A 14,371-nucleotide genomic window follows, 5' to 3' on the forward strand; every position below is an offset into this window, starting at 1 on the left:
CTAATGAGCATGCAAGAGCATATGAACAAACAAATATATCATAAGCTAGGTGTATAATGGAGAAAAATGAAGCAGGCTGGAACAATAGGCTGTTTAGTTTTGTATTGGGTAGGCAAGAAATATTCTTCACAACAGCACTGTAGGATACCTGGGAGCTTAGTTATTAGCATAATTTTAATTTTCCAGATTAGGGAGGCTGAGACGCTGAATGGTTAAGTGACAGGCCGGAGATTCTCCAGAATCAGGTGGAAATGGGCTTAGGAACAAGGTTTCCCAACTTCTGGCCTATCACTAAAGCTATAAAAGAGGAATGTAATTTAAGAATGGTTAAGTTCCTTTCCATCTAGATAATGATTCTCAGGGAATAGAAAAGAACCCTGTATCTGAATGTTATTAACCCATCACCCTTATAAGGATTTTCCAGCCACTGGCTCACAGGACTTGACTCAATTTGATTTGGTGAATAAAACAATGGAAACATTTTGTTTTTTTTATATTGTTGCAAAACAGTTTTTTAAAACAAAATTTTAAAACATCTAATTTTTATTTAAAACAGAAAGCAGCATCTAGGCTTATTATGCAAAAACAGGCAATGTAATACTGTATTAGCAATATTTCAAATCACACCTAATGAACATACCCTCCTTTAACTGTCTCTGCTCTGCACACCTCTTGAAAGTGTGTGAAACTAGATTCAGCAAGGATTTTCTGCCAGGAGCTCATGGGTCTGGGTGTGTGAGACAGCCTTAGCAGTTCTTCATTTAAGGAAGCTGATGGCACTAATACCAGTGAGGTAAGGAGAAAATTGCCAACACTGCTGGGAACAGGGGGCCCTGCCATACCTAACCGGTTGTTGTTCAGTCACTCAGTCATGTCTGACTCTTTGAGACTCCACGGACTACAGCACACCAGGCTTCCCTGTCCTTCACTATCTCCCAGAGTTTGCTCAAACTCACGTCCATTGAGTCAGTGATACCATCCAACCATCTCATCCTCTGTTATCCCTTTCACCTCCTGCCCTCAATCTTTCCTAGCATCAGGGTCTTTTTCAGTGAGTTGGCTCTCTGCATCAGGTGGCCAAAGTATTGGAGGTTAAACCTAAAAACTATTTCTTATCAAAGGTACCGCTGAGATCTTAATGTGTTAAAGAAATTCAGGAGGAGAAATCAGTTCCAACGTAAAGAATCAAGTTAGGCTATAAAGAAGAGGCCTCAGGGCTAGGCCTGTATGAATCGGGAGTGTCACCAGGTGAAGTTAAAGGACAGAGTATATTCCAAGAGGAGGAAATGAAGAGAAAGCAGGGGGACACTAGGGAAACAGAATAGCTTGCCACAGCTAAAACATATGTGATAGGCATACATGTAAAATACAACTAGATATAAGCCCAACCCTTGCCTTGCAGATACTGTAGATAAGGAAATTGAATCCCGGAGAATTTAAGTGATTTGACCAAGGGCAGACAAGGGGCAAAGGCAGAACTAAAATGAAGGTTTTTATGTTCCCAGTAGGTGCTCTTTTCACTGTACCATTCTGCTGGTAAGTTGGGGGATTGATAATTGAAAGGAAAGATAATTTCCTTTAAAAGTAAAAAAATGTGAAGACATAGGTTAAGTAAAAGTGTCGTGTATTAGTTACTCAGTCGTGTCTGACTCTACGGACTGTAGCCTGCCAGGCTCCTCTGTCCAGGGATTTCTCCAGGCAAGAATACAGTAGTGGGTAGCCCTTCCCTTCTCCAGGCGATCTTCCTGACCCAGGGACTGAACCTGGATCTCCTGCATTGCAGGCAGATTCTTTATGATCTGAGCCATCAGGGAAGCTCTGGTTAAATAAATTCCCTCTAAATTACAGGTATAGCTGAACAGTGGTAGCAGTACTGATACTAAGCCCAAGTCTCCCGAACAAATTGTCTAGGGCTACGAGACTACTTAGAGCTCCTTCACTTGAGAAGGTAAAATACTGGAGCTAAAACAAAGACCTTCCTTTCCCCGAGAAGCAGGCATTTCTTAGGACCCATGCTAAGAAGGGTTATTATACCACAGGAATTATCAGGGATGTGAATGAAGAAGCAGGTTTTGCTTTTTACCCCATCTCCATATTTGCATGCCTCGTTTCAGAAGAACTGAACAAACTGAGACAGAAGGTCAATTAATAAAAAATTAGAAAAGTGGAAAACTAGAAACATGTAACAAACTGACAGGCGGCATTGGCTTTTGACAAAGTTATTGTACATTATTAAACTTGTAAAATGAGAAGGCTGAACTAGACGATGTCTAAGGCCACCATGTTCTAATTTTCTATGATTCTAGGTTGACTCCAATTTGCAGGAAAAGACAGATATGAAAACTTGATGGTAAACTGAACTTTGGGAAATCATATGTAATTTTTAATGCAATATTTAATTTAATAATTAATATTAATTAATAATGCACACTTTAATGTGCCCTATTTAAAAGTACATAATCAATCCTATAATTTGGATTTTTGTTTATAGGACTTTCTTACAAGAGGGCATATCCACTGAACAAAAAGGATACACGTAACAGTCACTGGTTTTAAGGAACAGGAGAAAGAGTAGAAGCTAACTCTGAAGGCCTTCTTTCAATTTAATCCATAGATTTTCTTGCTGCCAATTTAAGACAGCTCTTAGAAATACACATGGCCATTTAAAATTCAACAAACTGCTATAAGCAAACATGGCCCATTCTTTTTAACTTTGCATAGTACTTCATAAAACAAAAAAATCAAGAGTCATTTAACCATTCACTATACAGAAAATGAATAATTTTTAAAAATTCAACAAGTTATTATTAAGAATTGGAGAGTATAGTTTGTAGTGAAGACAGAAAGACTCTGAGCAACAGAGAAAAAGTCCTTGGCTTGATTCACTAAAGAAAGTGTGGAAGGGGAGAAATGAACTGAAAATTTACCCTGATAAAACTTAAGATTTCACAGTATGAAAGAAGGGAAAACAAATAACAAAATTAAGACTTTAATTGACTTTAAAAAATAACAGAAAGAAAACCAAGAACAAAGGCATTCAGGTCAGTTCAAGTTCCTAAAACTACTTGTTTCTTTTTGCTTGTACATATACTGTGTAAATAGCTTCCCTCATAACTCAGTCGGTAAAGAATCTGCCTGCAATGCAGGAGACCTGGGTTCAATTCCTGGGTCAGGAAGATCCCCTGGAGAAGGTAATGGCTACCCATTCCAGGATTCTTGCCTGGAGAATCCATGGACAGAGAAGCCTAGCAGGCTACATACAGTCCATAGGACACGACTTAGTCGGACACGATTTAGTGACTAAACCACCACCACCATACTGTGTAAAGAAACTCTGGAAGATACTAACATGGCTGTTCAGGGAGGCAGGACATGTACAGATGAGAGACAGGTATAAAGGGGACACTTTTTACTGAGGTCTTCTTTACTGAATTTTTAACCATGGAAATATATTACCTTTTTTTTTTTTTTTTGGCTACACCACACAGCTTGTAGGATCTCAGGTCCCCAGCCAAGGATCAAACCCGCACCCCCTGCAGTGGAAACATGGAGTCTTAACCACTGGATGACCTATATTATACTACCTATTTTTAATATTAAATACATTTAAAAGTTTAAATGTCCTTTAAATTCAATTATTTGCAGGTAACACTTGAAAAACAAGAAAGTCAAAGAATGGAGACATCCAAAGTACCAAGAGGTGAAGAACATGTTGTAGCACTGGGAGGTCTGAGACAATTCAAAGAAAGGATGATCTGGATTGTGGAGGACCATCTGGGGAAGTCAGGTGAAATGTTAAATGAACACCACTGTTCAGGGCCCCAAGCAATTCACGACAGCTCACACCAGTACCAGCTTGTACAACGGTATCTTGAAAATGGGATACACATATTTTATGGCCCTGTGTCCCTGGACACTGTAAAGTCTACAAAGGGATGCAACCAGAACTTCACTAATAGGGAACTAGTTTTCTTTCATCCTCTAAAATAAAGAGAGAAGGAAATGAGAAACCAGTTTCCATAAGTCCCAAAAATGATCAATGAGGTAGAAAATGAGAACCAAAAAGAAAAAATTAAGAAATCCATTGGTAGCATTAAGCAAAGAAAAGAGATTTCACTTTGCAAGAATTACTTAAGGCAGCCCTTGAGAAACAAACAGAAAGGAATGTCCTCTTAAAAGTCATTTCTCCTCTCAGGATGTTTTGGTTTGTGGGTTGATTCCCAGTCTGCTTCCTTGTAGGGGAGACCTTGCTAATTTGGCCCAGTGAAAGGCCTATTTAGTAAGAAGTATTAATAATGCTGGTGAAGATATGCAAGTGAATTTGAACAAGCCTATTTCTTTAATCAACTGAAAAAGTCCTTATTTAAAAATAAAATTAATAGCTCTGAAGGGCTACTAATGCTCTCTCTTGTCATAGGTGTTTATTTGCTTTATAATAATCATTAAACTAAGCATTTATATTTTATATATAGATATATAAAGGCACTTATATTTTAAGAATTTTTCTGCATGGTGATATATTTCATTTTTTTTTTCTTTAAAGAATTTAAAAAATATAATTAAAGTTATCCTTTCCATAAACTATCTACCCTGTGGTGAGGCCAAAGGCTGAAATCAGATTTCCTATCTCCCCTACTGGAGTGCCATTAACATCTGGCCTACCCAAAAAAGGGCAGCCATTAGGGCCAGAGACCCACTGTCTTTGGGGCCTCACTTCCAAGTTAGCACCACTGACGTCTAAGGCACTGGGAATGAAAAGAGGCTGTCTACAGGCCAGGAACAAGGGGAAAAGGCAGGCAAAGGAAAACCAGGTTCTGACACTGAACCTAGTTCTCTGTATTTTTAGTCAGTTTTAAGAAAACGAAATTTAATTTGTATCTGAGTTGGAAAAACAAATAGTTCAAATAAAAGCAAAGAGGTTTTAGCCACCTGAAAGGCCAGGGTCCAAAGGGCTTTACCTATCAGTTTATTGCCATAAGGCTTCTCTAGTGGCTCAGACAGTAAAGCGTCTGCCCGCAATGCGGGAGACCCAGGTTCGATCCCTGGGTTGGCAAGATCCCCTGGAGAAGGAAATACCAACCCATTCCAGTACTCTTGCCTGGAAAATCCCAGTCAGAGGAGTCTGGTAAGCGATAGTCCATGGGGTCGCAAAGAGTTGGACACGACTGAGCGACTTCATTTTCACTTTATTGCCATAAGAGTATTTTCTGAAAAAGTTCTACTAAGACTATGGATGCAAGAGCAGCAAAGAGGAGGGAAATATATCTTAAAATATTTCAAAATTTTACAATCGATGAAATATTCTTCTAAAAACAGTTTGATTCCATGTTTCCTTATTCACTAACCTAGACATTTAAACCTTGTCTCCTTCCTCACCCACCTACCCCTATTCAGCAAAAGCCCAGATTAAAAATTTAGATTTTAAAAGAGGAATAAGTAAACAAGGAAATCAAAGACAGTTTATGAAAACTTAGCCCCAGAAAGTGACACTTGACAAAGTCCTTAGAAGTCTTGTTCAACTTCTCAGTTTCTAGACAAGACATTTAGGCACAGAGAGGTGAAGTGACTTACTAAAGGTCATGAACTAGTTTTGAGAATATTTTTTCTTTATTTACTACTCCCCCCCCCCCCCGCCATGAACTATTTGTGGCAGCTTAAGAAACACACATACTAAAAAGATAACTATAAATAATAAACATGATGAATTATGATAGATCAAGGATTTCTTCTAATCTAGTACTTTTTATATCATATGATGTTTTGTTCCTTAAACTTTCTAAATTTCCAGTAGAAGTTAGAGGCTACCGATTCAGCTTTGTTCCCAGTAGATAGCTGTTCTGAGCTGCAAGAGAAGTACGCAGGTGAAGGACCATTTTGTGTAGACAATTACTCAACTGTCTTTGCCACTCAGAACTAAGATGCCTCCACAACTATAGCTTAATCAAGAGATCTGTTCACCTCAAGTCTTACTTCTGGCCCATTGTTAAGACAAAGAAACAGAAATTTCTTTCCCAACTGAGACTGAAAGGCAATTTTAGCTAAGGTCAGTTTAGAAGGCAGTTTGGTTAATAAAGGCAGTTAAGCTCTATATTTGTAAATATGTAATTACACAAAGTCCTTTCCCCTTTCATCTGGAAACACCTATGGTTTTAATTCTTTAAATGACACCTGTCAAATGAGGGATCTCTAAAATGCTATCTGATGTCAGCCTTTAGCATTTATGGCTAACTACTTGTCAACTGGATTAACTGGGGGCTTTGCTTCTTCACTTGTTGCTTAGTTTCAAAAGATAATCATGAGAAAGAAACCCAAAGTTTGGTCAAATATGTTAGGGAAATTTGTAACTCTTGGCCAAATGAAGATTAGTATTTCTTTCACTCACACTCCCTACTAGCAGGAATAACAGAACTGACTCTCATTTAAGAATCAGTGCTGGCGGAACTCAGACAACTGTGTAACAAGGCCAAAGACCTGGTCTTCTCACTGGCCCAGTTTGGTTTACTCTATTCTATTCCTGTCCCCAGTGGTTATGATCTAACGTCACAAAGGAGGCTAGGTTAGAGTACAAATGCATCCCCACTACATTAACAATAGGCTCTGTCGCAATAACAATATCATTTTTATATTTAAAGACAGGATTCTGAATGTGTGTGTGAGCAAGATTCTACAGGGCTGTACCATCTCTCACTATGCCATTTTTTTCTTGCACTATATGAAACAGTCCCCATTTCATTTATGTACCCCCCTTTTTAAAATTTTGTCCCCCCCCCCCTTTTTTTTTTTTTCTTTTTTTTTTTTTTTTAAATATGGAACGCTTCACGAATTTGCGTGTCATCCTTGCGCAGGGGCCATGCTAATCTTCTCTGTATCGTTCCAATTTTAGTATATGTGCCGCCGAAGCGAGCACCCCCCCCCTTTTTTTTTAAATAAATCTTTTTCTGATTTGACATGGAGTCAAAAACAGAAGTCTTATTAACAGACTGAGAAGTGCCAAGACCCACAAATGACTCTTGGGAGCAATTAAACCAAAAAAGAACCCCCATAAACCGGAACGGAAACAAAAGTTTAACTACTTATCCAAACTCTGGCAAAGAGACACAACTCTTTCTCCCCCTCTCCCCTAAGCCTGTTAGGAAAGGGGCATCTGCAGCCGCTGCTCCTTCTCCTCCAACTCACTTTCTGCGTCAAATAGTATGGGTCAAAGTCCTCCAGGGGAACCGCGACCAAGCCTTGTGGGATGTCCCCATAGATGAAAGGCAAACTCTTCCCTGCCTCCAGGTCACTGTTTGGCTTGGGCTTGCTGTCCTCATCGTCCTCCCGATGACTGCCATCGGCCTTGGGTGGTTTCTTGAGCTTGCTCTCGGCAATGCGCCTCTCGATGTTCGCCAGTGACTCAGGGGTGAAAGGCTTGAAACTGTCAGGACCTGGTGGTGCGAGCAGCCGTGCTGCCATCTTCTCATCCTGCAGCAACTTCGTTAGTTATGCTGCGTCCAGGACAGGTCAGCTCTGGAAGAAACAGCAACACAGAGACCATTAATCAATCACTACTCTGAAAGGAGGCCAGACCAAACCATCTCACGCTCAACCTCTATTCACAGTCTTCGCAACATGTGGTTTCTTCCATGACATGGTTATTTTTCTCTTCAGAAAATCTGTGGCACGAATAGACAAGGCTATGTTCATAACCACCCCCTCAAGGGAATGAGCAGCCAAGGAGATCAAAACACGGCTGTCTTCTGAATTGCTAGCTTTTATTAATGACTTAGACACAACTCACCATCAGGGACCAGCTCCAAAGATACATTCCATACCCTCCATGTTTAAGTAAAAAAAGTCAGACAAACACAAATACTATATGCTATCACTATATGTGGAATCTAAAAATGACAAGAGACTAGAGAATATATACAAAAAAAAAAAAGAAGCAGAGAAGAAATCACTGGTTTGTTGTCTAGTTCCTAATTTGTGTCCAACTCTTTTGCGACCCCATGGAATGTAGCCTGCCAGGCACCTCTGTCCATGGGATTTCCCAGGCAAGAATATTGGAGTGGGTTGTCATTTCCTTCTCCAGGGAATCTTCCCGACCCATGGATTGAACCCATGCCTCCTGTATCAGCAAGTGGATTCTTTACCACTGAGCCACCGGGGAAGCCCAAACTAGTGGTTACCCGTGAGGAAAGGGGAGGAGAGGGAGGGTAATACAGGGATTAAGAGGTACAAACTATTAGGTATAAAGTAAGCTACAAGGATATAAAGGACAACACAGGGAATGTAGCCAGTATTTTATAATAACTATAAATGGAATATAACCTTTAAAAATTGTGAATCACAAAATTATATACCTGTAACTTATATAATATTGTACAGCAACTATACTTTAATAAAAAACATAAAAGAGATTTTCTTATAGACAACATTAAAAAAAAGAAGATACATTCCATACTCTCAACAAACATCTATTCTAAGTAAATGAGGATATTTAACACTACCCAGAGGTGCACATCCACTCTGGAAATCTTCCATGCTCAAGTCATCTTCCTCTCCTAGAACTCTACTCCCTAAAGACATAATCTTTCTTCCAAGGACCACACAAGGGCAAACTGTCCCTCTTTTCACATTTCACCTTCTGAAAACGCTAAACCCTTCAAAACTTTGGAGGCACAACATACAGCATAAAAGCGCTTCCATGGGCTTTGGCTCTTTTGTTTGAAGTTCTTTTTCAATTCACAAAGTTTTGTAAAAATCGGTCTGGGATAAAAGTCCAGACAAGCTGATGACCAAGGTCATGCCAGAGAAAATCACAAAGCAATTTTCTTCAAGGAGAGGTCAGACATTGCTCCATGTACCTCCCACTCAGCAGCAGGAAAGCACGCGGAGGCGGAATCTTAAGACACTTGCCTCTGAGGCGACAGCCTTGCAGGGTGAATGACAGCAGAAAGGCCCCTGAGCGGGGCTCACACCAGAAGGGCAGGAAGTGAGAACTGAATCACAAATCAAATTCCCTTCTCAACAGAGAACCTGAAGGAGTGCCATACTAGGGCCAACGATTTCTGAGCAAGGTATCTGAAAAGCCCATTTTCATGTATGTTTATACAGAGTCCTAGGTTACTGAAATACGCATCTGGGAACAAGGGGCTCCCTAATGTCAAAGCTACAGTGTTACAAGGGCCAAAGCAGGTGAATCTCCCTGTGGAAGCTCTAGTGGTGCGGAGGTGCTGCTTCTCCCTCTCATCGTGTGAGCTCCACAAAGACCATCCCGGAAATTGTCTTGAAAGGCCAAAGACTGTTCCCTTCCTCCCACTTAGCCCTTAGGGTCCTCTTCAAGGCAAGTATCCATAAAACTTGGGGCTCCTCCAGAGAACAGTAGTAGAGTTAACTCTAAATAATTTGGCAGGGGAATAACCAAGGGCTCTTTTCATATTACAAATACACCTGCAGACAGCCCCAATTCTCCAACAGTGGCGAGGTGGTGGTGACATTTTCCGTGGTATCCATGCAGGCTGATCGGCTCACTTGGCTACAGACTGGCACCAGGAAGGCCAGAACCACAAGTTCGCTCCCACTGCACACACACAAAATGCCGTCCCACAGATGGCGGGGTCAAAGAAATCATTTCACGTATGAGGCATGGGATTTTAGAGCTGCAAGGAATTTTATATATCCAGACCATTTCAAGAATTAGGAAACTTGCGGTCAAAAGAGATGAAACAACTTGCCCAAGGTCACACGGCTGGGGGGCGGGGGGCGGGGGGAATCACAAAGAACTCTGACTCCTCCTACTCATAATTCTTTTATTTTTTTTTTCTCAGTCACTTTCTTTTTTTTCATTTATTTTTATTAGTTGGAGGCTAATTACTTCACAACATTTCAGTGGGTTTTGTCATACATTGACATGAATCAGCCATGGAGTTACATGTATTCCCCATCCCGATCCCTCATAATTCTTTTATTATGACAAGTATCAGTTGCCCATCTTCTGATCCTACTCTGACTCCCACTACTCCTCAATAGGAATAATCTGGTTTAAGCAAATCACAGGCTAATGCCAATGGTTCTACTGATCTAAGACTTTACTCATACTGTTTTCCCCAAACCTAAAATTCCTTTCCTCTTATCAGTCCCTGAATTGCCTCCAATAAAACCTTACTCCTCCAGAGAACCTTCCCATCAGCTCCAGCCTTTACTAATTTTTTTCCATGTGTGAACTCCAACAGCTTTGTCATGATCTTCGCTAACATTCATCACATGTTTGCTATGTTCAGGTATTGTTCTAAGTACCTTGCTTGTATTAACTCATTTAAGCTTCAGAAAAAAACTCTAAGGTAGATATTATTATTGTCCCCATTTAACAGATGAGGAAAAAGAGGCAGAGACCTAACATAGCTTGTCCAAAGCTACACAGCTGAAAAACAACAAAGTCAGGATTCAAGACATCCTATTTACATTTGTTTTGGCTCTCTGTTATTAATCACTTAAACTATATAAATCCTCAGAGGGCTTGAGGGGTATCTTAAACTTCTTTTGTATCCTTTTCACAGAGAATAAGATTATGCCTGGAACCCATAATTGGTCCAACACCTGGGACTCCTTGGCTTCCTTAGCCACACTCATTCTCAACCCTGGGTCATCCTCGCTTTCTCTTAGAGGGCAAGGAATACTGCAAAAGGAAGTCACCGCAGATGCTGACAAATTCTTGTGACCTGACCACACACACCTGGGTTCTTCACAGGTAACGCCATCCTACAAGAAGTTCTCTGCCTTTGCCTTTGTTTACCCCTGCCTTCTCCAAGACCAGGTTCCCTCAGTGATCCCTGCTCTCCATCACATTCTCAATCTTCACTTTTCCTCTCCTACTTCTGTACCTTCTCCCTTTATATCTTCACACACACACACACCCCCCACCACCTTCATTTGGCTTACGTGATCCTGGTTCTCTTCTGATACCCTGGTTCTATCCATAATTGCAGTCTTTTCTTCCTCTACCACATTTTTCTTCTCTAAGGGCTGGCTTTCTACAATCTCTCTGCATCTCTCCTTTTACGAATCTCATCTACAAAATAATCTCTTTTCAGATTTCTGAGTGAAATCTGATTTTCAGATTTCTGTCACCAGCCCTGATTGCTCTTCTGAGCCCCACAACTGCCTGTCACCACTTCACAATTAAAGCATTTGAAACCACTCATCCTTTTACTCCCAAAACAGATTCCTGCACCTGGCTTTCTTAATTTTGTTACTGGACCATCATTTCTCCAGCCATCTAGTGTGGAACCTCAGTCCTCTTTGACCCGTCATCCTTGTTGTCCTTGACCAATTAGTCACCAGCCTCACTAAGTCCTCTTCCTTCAGAGTTTCCATTTTCAACCTAATTCAGGTCCTACTGCAATACCTTCCCACCTGTGGACCAGTCCTCAGTCCACCTGGCACATCTCCAAAGATCTGTTTCCCTAAAACTCTGCTTCCATTATGTCATTTCCCTCCCTTGAATCTAGTGGAGTTTTAGAACAGAATCCAAACTCCTGCCATTTCACTGCCATTCAAGGTTTCTACAAACTTACACTTCTCAAATATTCACCTACAACTTTATACTTCTCAAACATCCTTTTATGCTGCTTCCCTACTCTGGTGACTCATTTTTAATTTTCTAGCTTTTTTTTTAAGGTAGGACAAAAAAAGTGTACAAATCTTAAGTGCACAGACTGGTTATTTTGTAACATGTGTATTGTGTATTAATATGTGCACACCACATAATAATAAAATATCTATGTAACCACCACTCAGATCGAGATACAGAAGATTTATTCTCAGCCCCCTAAATGGCTCTCCTGTGTTCCCCTATCAATAACCACTGTGACCATTCCTGCCCAGCAGAAGCTATTCTGACATCTATCATCATAGATTAGTTTGACTTTAGTAGACTATAGTATACTCTTCAAACTCAGGTTTCTTTCATTCAACACTGTTTCTGTGAAATTTACCTTTATTGTGGTATAGCAGAGTTCATTCTTTGTATTGCTCTGTAGTATTCCACCTAAGAATACAGCACAATTTATGCATCCATTCTACTCCGATAGACATTTAGGTTGTTTACGGTTTTAGTCTATCATAAGTAAAGGCTGCTCAGGGCCTTTCTGGGCATGCCTCTTGGTGGCCACAGGTGCTCCTCTCTTTCCAGCATACAGGCGGGAGTGGAATACTGGGCTCAGAAGAGGGCATGTGGTTATTTAGCTTTAGTGACACTTCAACCAGCAAGATAAGAGGGTTCCAGTTACTCCAACCAGCGAGACGAGAGGGTTCCAGTTGCTCCACGTCCTCAGCAACACTGAAGAATGACAGTCCCTTTAATTTTATCCAGTTCTAGTGAACATATATATACTGATATCTCGCGGTTTAAAAAAAAAAAACTTAATGAGGTAAAATTAACCATTTTAAAGGGAACAACTCAGTGGCAATTAATACATGCACAATATAGTGCAACCACCACCTCTGCCTGCGTGCTAAGTCACTTCAGTCGTGTCCGACTCTTTGTGACCTTATGGACTATAGCCCACCAGGCTCCTCTGTCCATGGGATTCTCCAGGCAAGAATACTGGAGAGGGTTGCCATGCCCTTCTCCAGGGGATCTTCCTGACCCAGGGATCGACCCTGCGTCTCTTATGTCTCCTGCACTGGCAGGCGGGTTCTTTTTTTTTTCCAATTATTTTAATTGGAGGATAATTACTTTACAATATTGTGATGGTTTTTGGCATACATCAACATGAATCAGCTACAGGTGCACATATGTCCCCCCAACCTGAACCCCCCACCCACCTCCCTCCCCACCCCATCCCTCTGGGTTGTCCCAAAGCGCTAGCTTTGAGTGCCCTGCGTCATGCACTGAATTTGCACTGGTCATCTATTTTACATATGGTAATATACATGTTTCAATGCTATTCTCTCAAATCATCCCACCCTCGCTTTCTCCCACGTGGTCCAAAAGTCTGTTCTTTACATCTGTGTCTCTTTTTTTTCTTTTTAATTTTTTACTGAAGGATAACTGCTTTATAGAATTTTATTGTTTTCTGTCAAACCTCAAGATGACTCAGCCACAGGTGTACACACATACCCCCTCCCTCTTGAACCTCCCCCCATCTCCCTCCCCACCCACCCCTCTAGATTGATACAGAGCCCCTGTTTGAGTTTCCTGAGCCATACAGCAAACTCCCGTTGCCTATCTACTTTGCACATGGTAATGGAAGTTTCCATGTTACTCTTTCCATACACCTCCCCCTCTCCTCCCCTCTCCCCATGTCCATAAGTCTATTCTGTATGTCTGGTACTGCCTTGTAAATAAGTTCTTCAGGACCATTTTTCTAGATTGCGTATATGTGCACTAGAACACAATATTTATCTCTCTCTTTCTGACTCACTTTGCTCTGTATAATAGGTTCTAGGTTCATCCACCTCATTAGAACTGACTCAAATGTGTTCCCTTTTATGGCTGAGTAATATTCCATTGTGTATATGTACCACAAATTCTTTATCCATTCATCTGTCAATGGACATCTAGGTTGTGTCCATGTTCTAGCTATTGTAAATAGTGCTGCAGTGAACAATGGGATACATGTGTCTTTTTCAATTTTGGTTTCCTCAGGGTATATGCCTAGGAGTGTGATTGCTGGGTCATATGGTGGTTTTATTCCTAGTTTTTTAAGGCATCTCCATACCATCTTCCATAGTGGCTGTATCAACGTACATTCCCACCAACAGTGCAAAAGCGTTCCCTTTTCTCCACACCGTCTCCACCATTTATTGTTTGTAGGCTTTTTGATGATGGCCATTCTGACCGGTGTGAGGTGATATCTCAGTGTGGTTTTGATTTGCATTTCTCTAATAATGAGCGATGTTGAGCATCTTCCACGTCTTTGTTAGCCATCTGTATATCTTCTTTGGAGAAATGTCTGTTTAGGTCTTTCCCTCACTTTTTGATTAGGTTGTTTGTTTTTCTGGCATTGAGTTGTATGAGCTGCTTGTATATTTTGGAAATTAATCCTTTGTCAATTGTTTCATTTGCTATTATTTTCTCCTATTCTGAGGCTCGTCTTTTCACCTTGCCTATAGTTTCCTTTGTTGTGCAAAAGGTTTTAAGTTTAATCAAGTTCCATTTGTTTACTTTTGTTTTTATTTCCGTTACTCGAGGAGGTGGGTCATAGAGGATCTTGCTTTGATTTATGTCATCAAGTGTTCTGCCTATGTTTTCCTCTAAGAGTTTTATAGCTTCTGGTCTTACATTTAGGGCTTTAATCTATTTTGAGTTTATCTTTGTGTATGGTGTGAGGAAGTGTTCTAACTTCATGGTTTCACACGTAGCTGTCCAGTTTTCCCAGCACCATTT

General features: G+C 40.6%; 1 protein-coding gene and 1 non-coding gene across 4 annotated transcripts in view; both read right to left on the bottom strand.

The window, feature by feature from the left end:
* The window catches only part of SCN8A (sodium voltage-gated channel alpha subunit 8), a 196,865-nt gene that overhangs the window by 116,523 nt on the left and 65,971 nt on the right, over positions 1 to 14,371 (bottom strand). For all 3 annotated transcript variants that reach the window (XM_043883928.1, XM_043883919.1, XM_043883933.1), the window contains exon 2: positions 7,177 to 7,506. In XM_043883928.1, coding sequence (XP_043739863.1) covers positions 7,177 to 7,452 — 276 coding nt within the window. In that variant the 5' untranslated portion in view covers positions 7,453 to 7,506. The remainder of the gene's footprint in view (positions 1 to 7,176; positions 7,507 to 14,371) is intronic.
* Positions 6,801 to 6,907, bottom strand: LOC122686528. The gene has a single exon (XR_006338808.1). It is a non-coding gene; the product is annotated as a U6 spliceosomal RNA (small nuclear RNA).

This window comes from Cervus elaphus, chromosome 3 (assembly GCF_910594005.1).
Source record: "Cervus elaphus chromosome 3, mCerEla1.1, whole genome shotgun sequence".
In the NCBI taxonomy this organism is placed as follows: domain Eukaryota; kingdom Metazoa; phylum Chordata; class Mammalia; order Artiodactyla; family Cervidae; genus Cervus; species Cervus elaphus.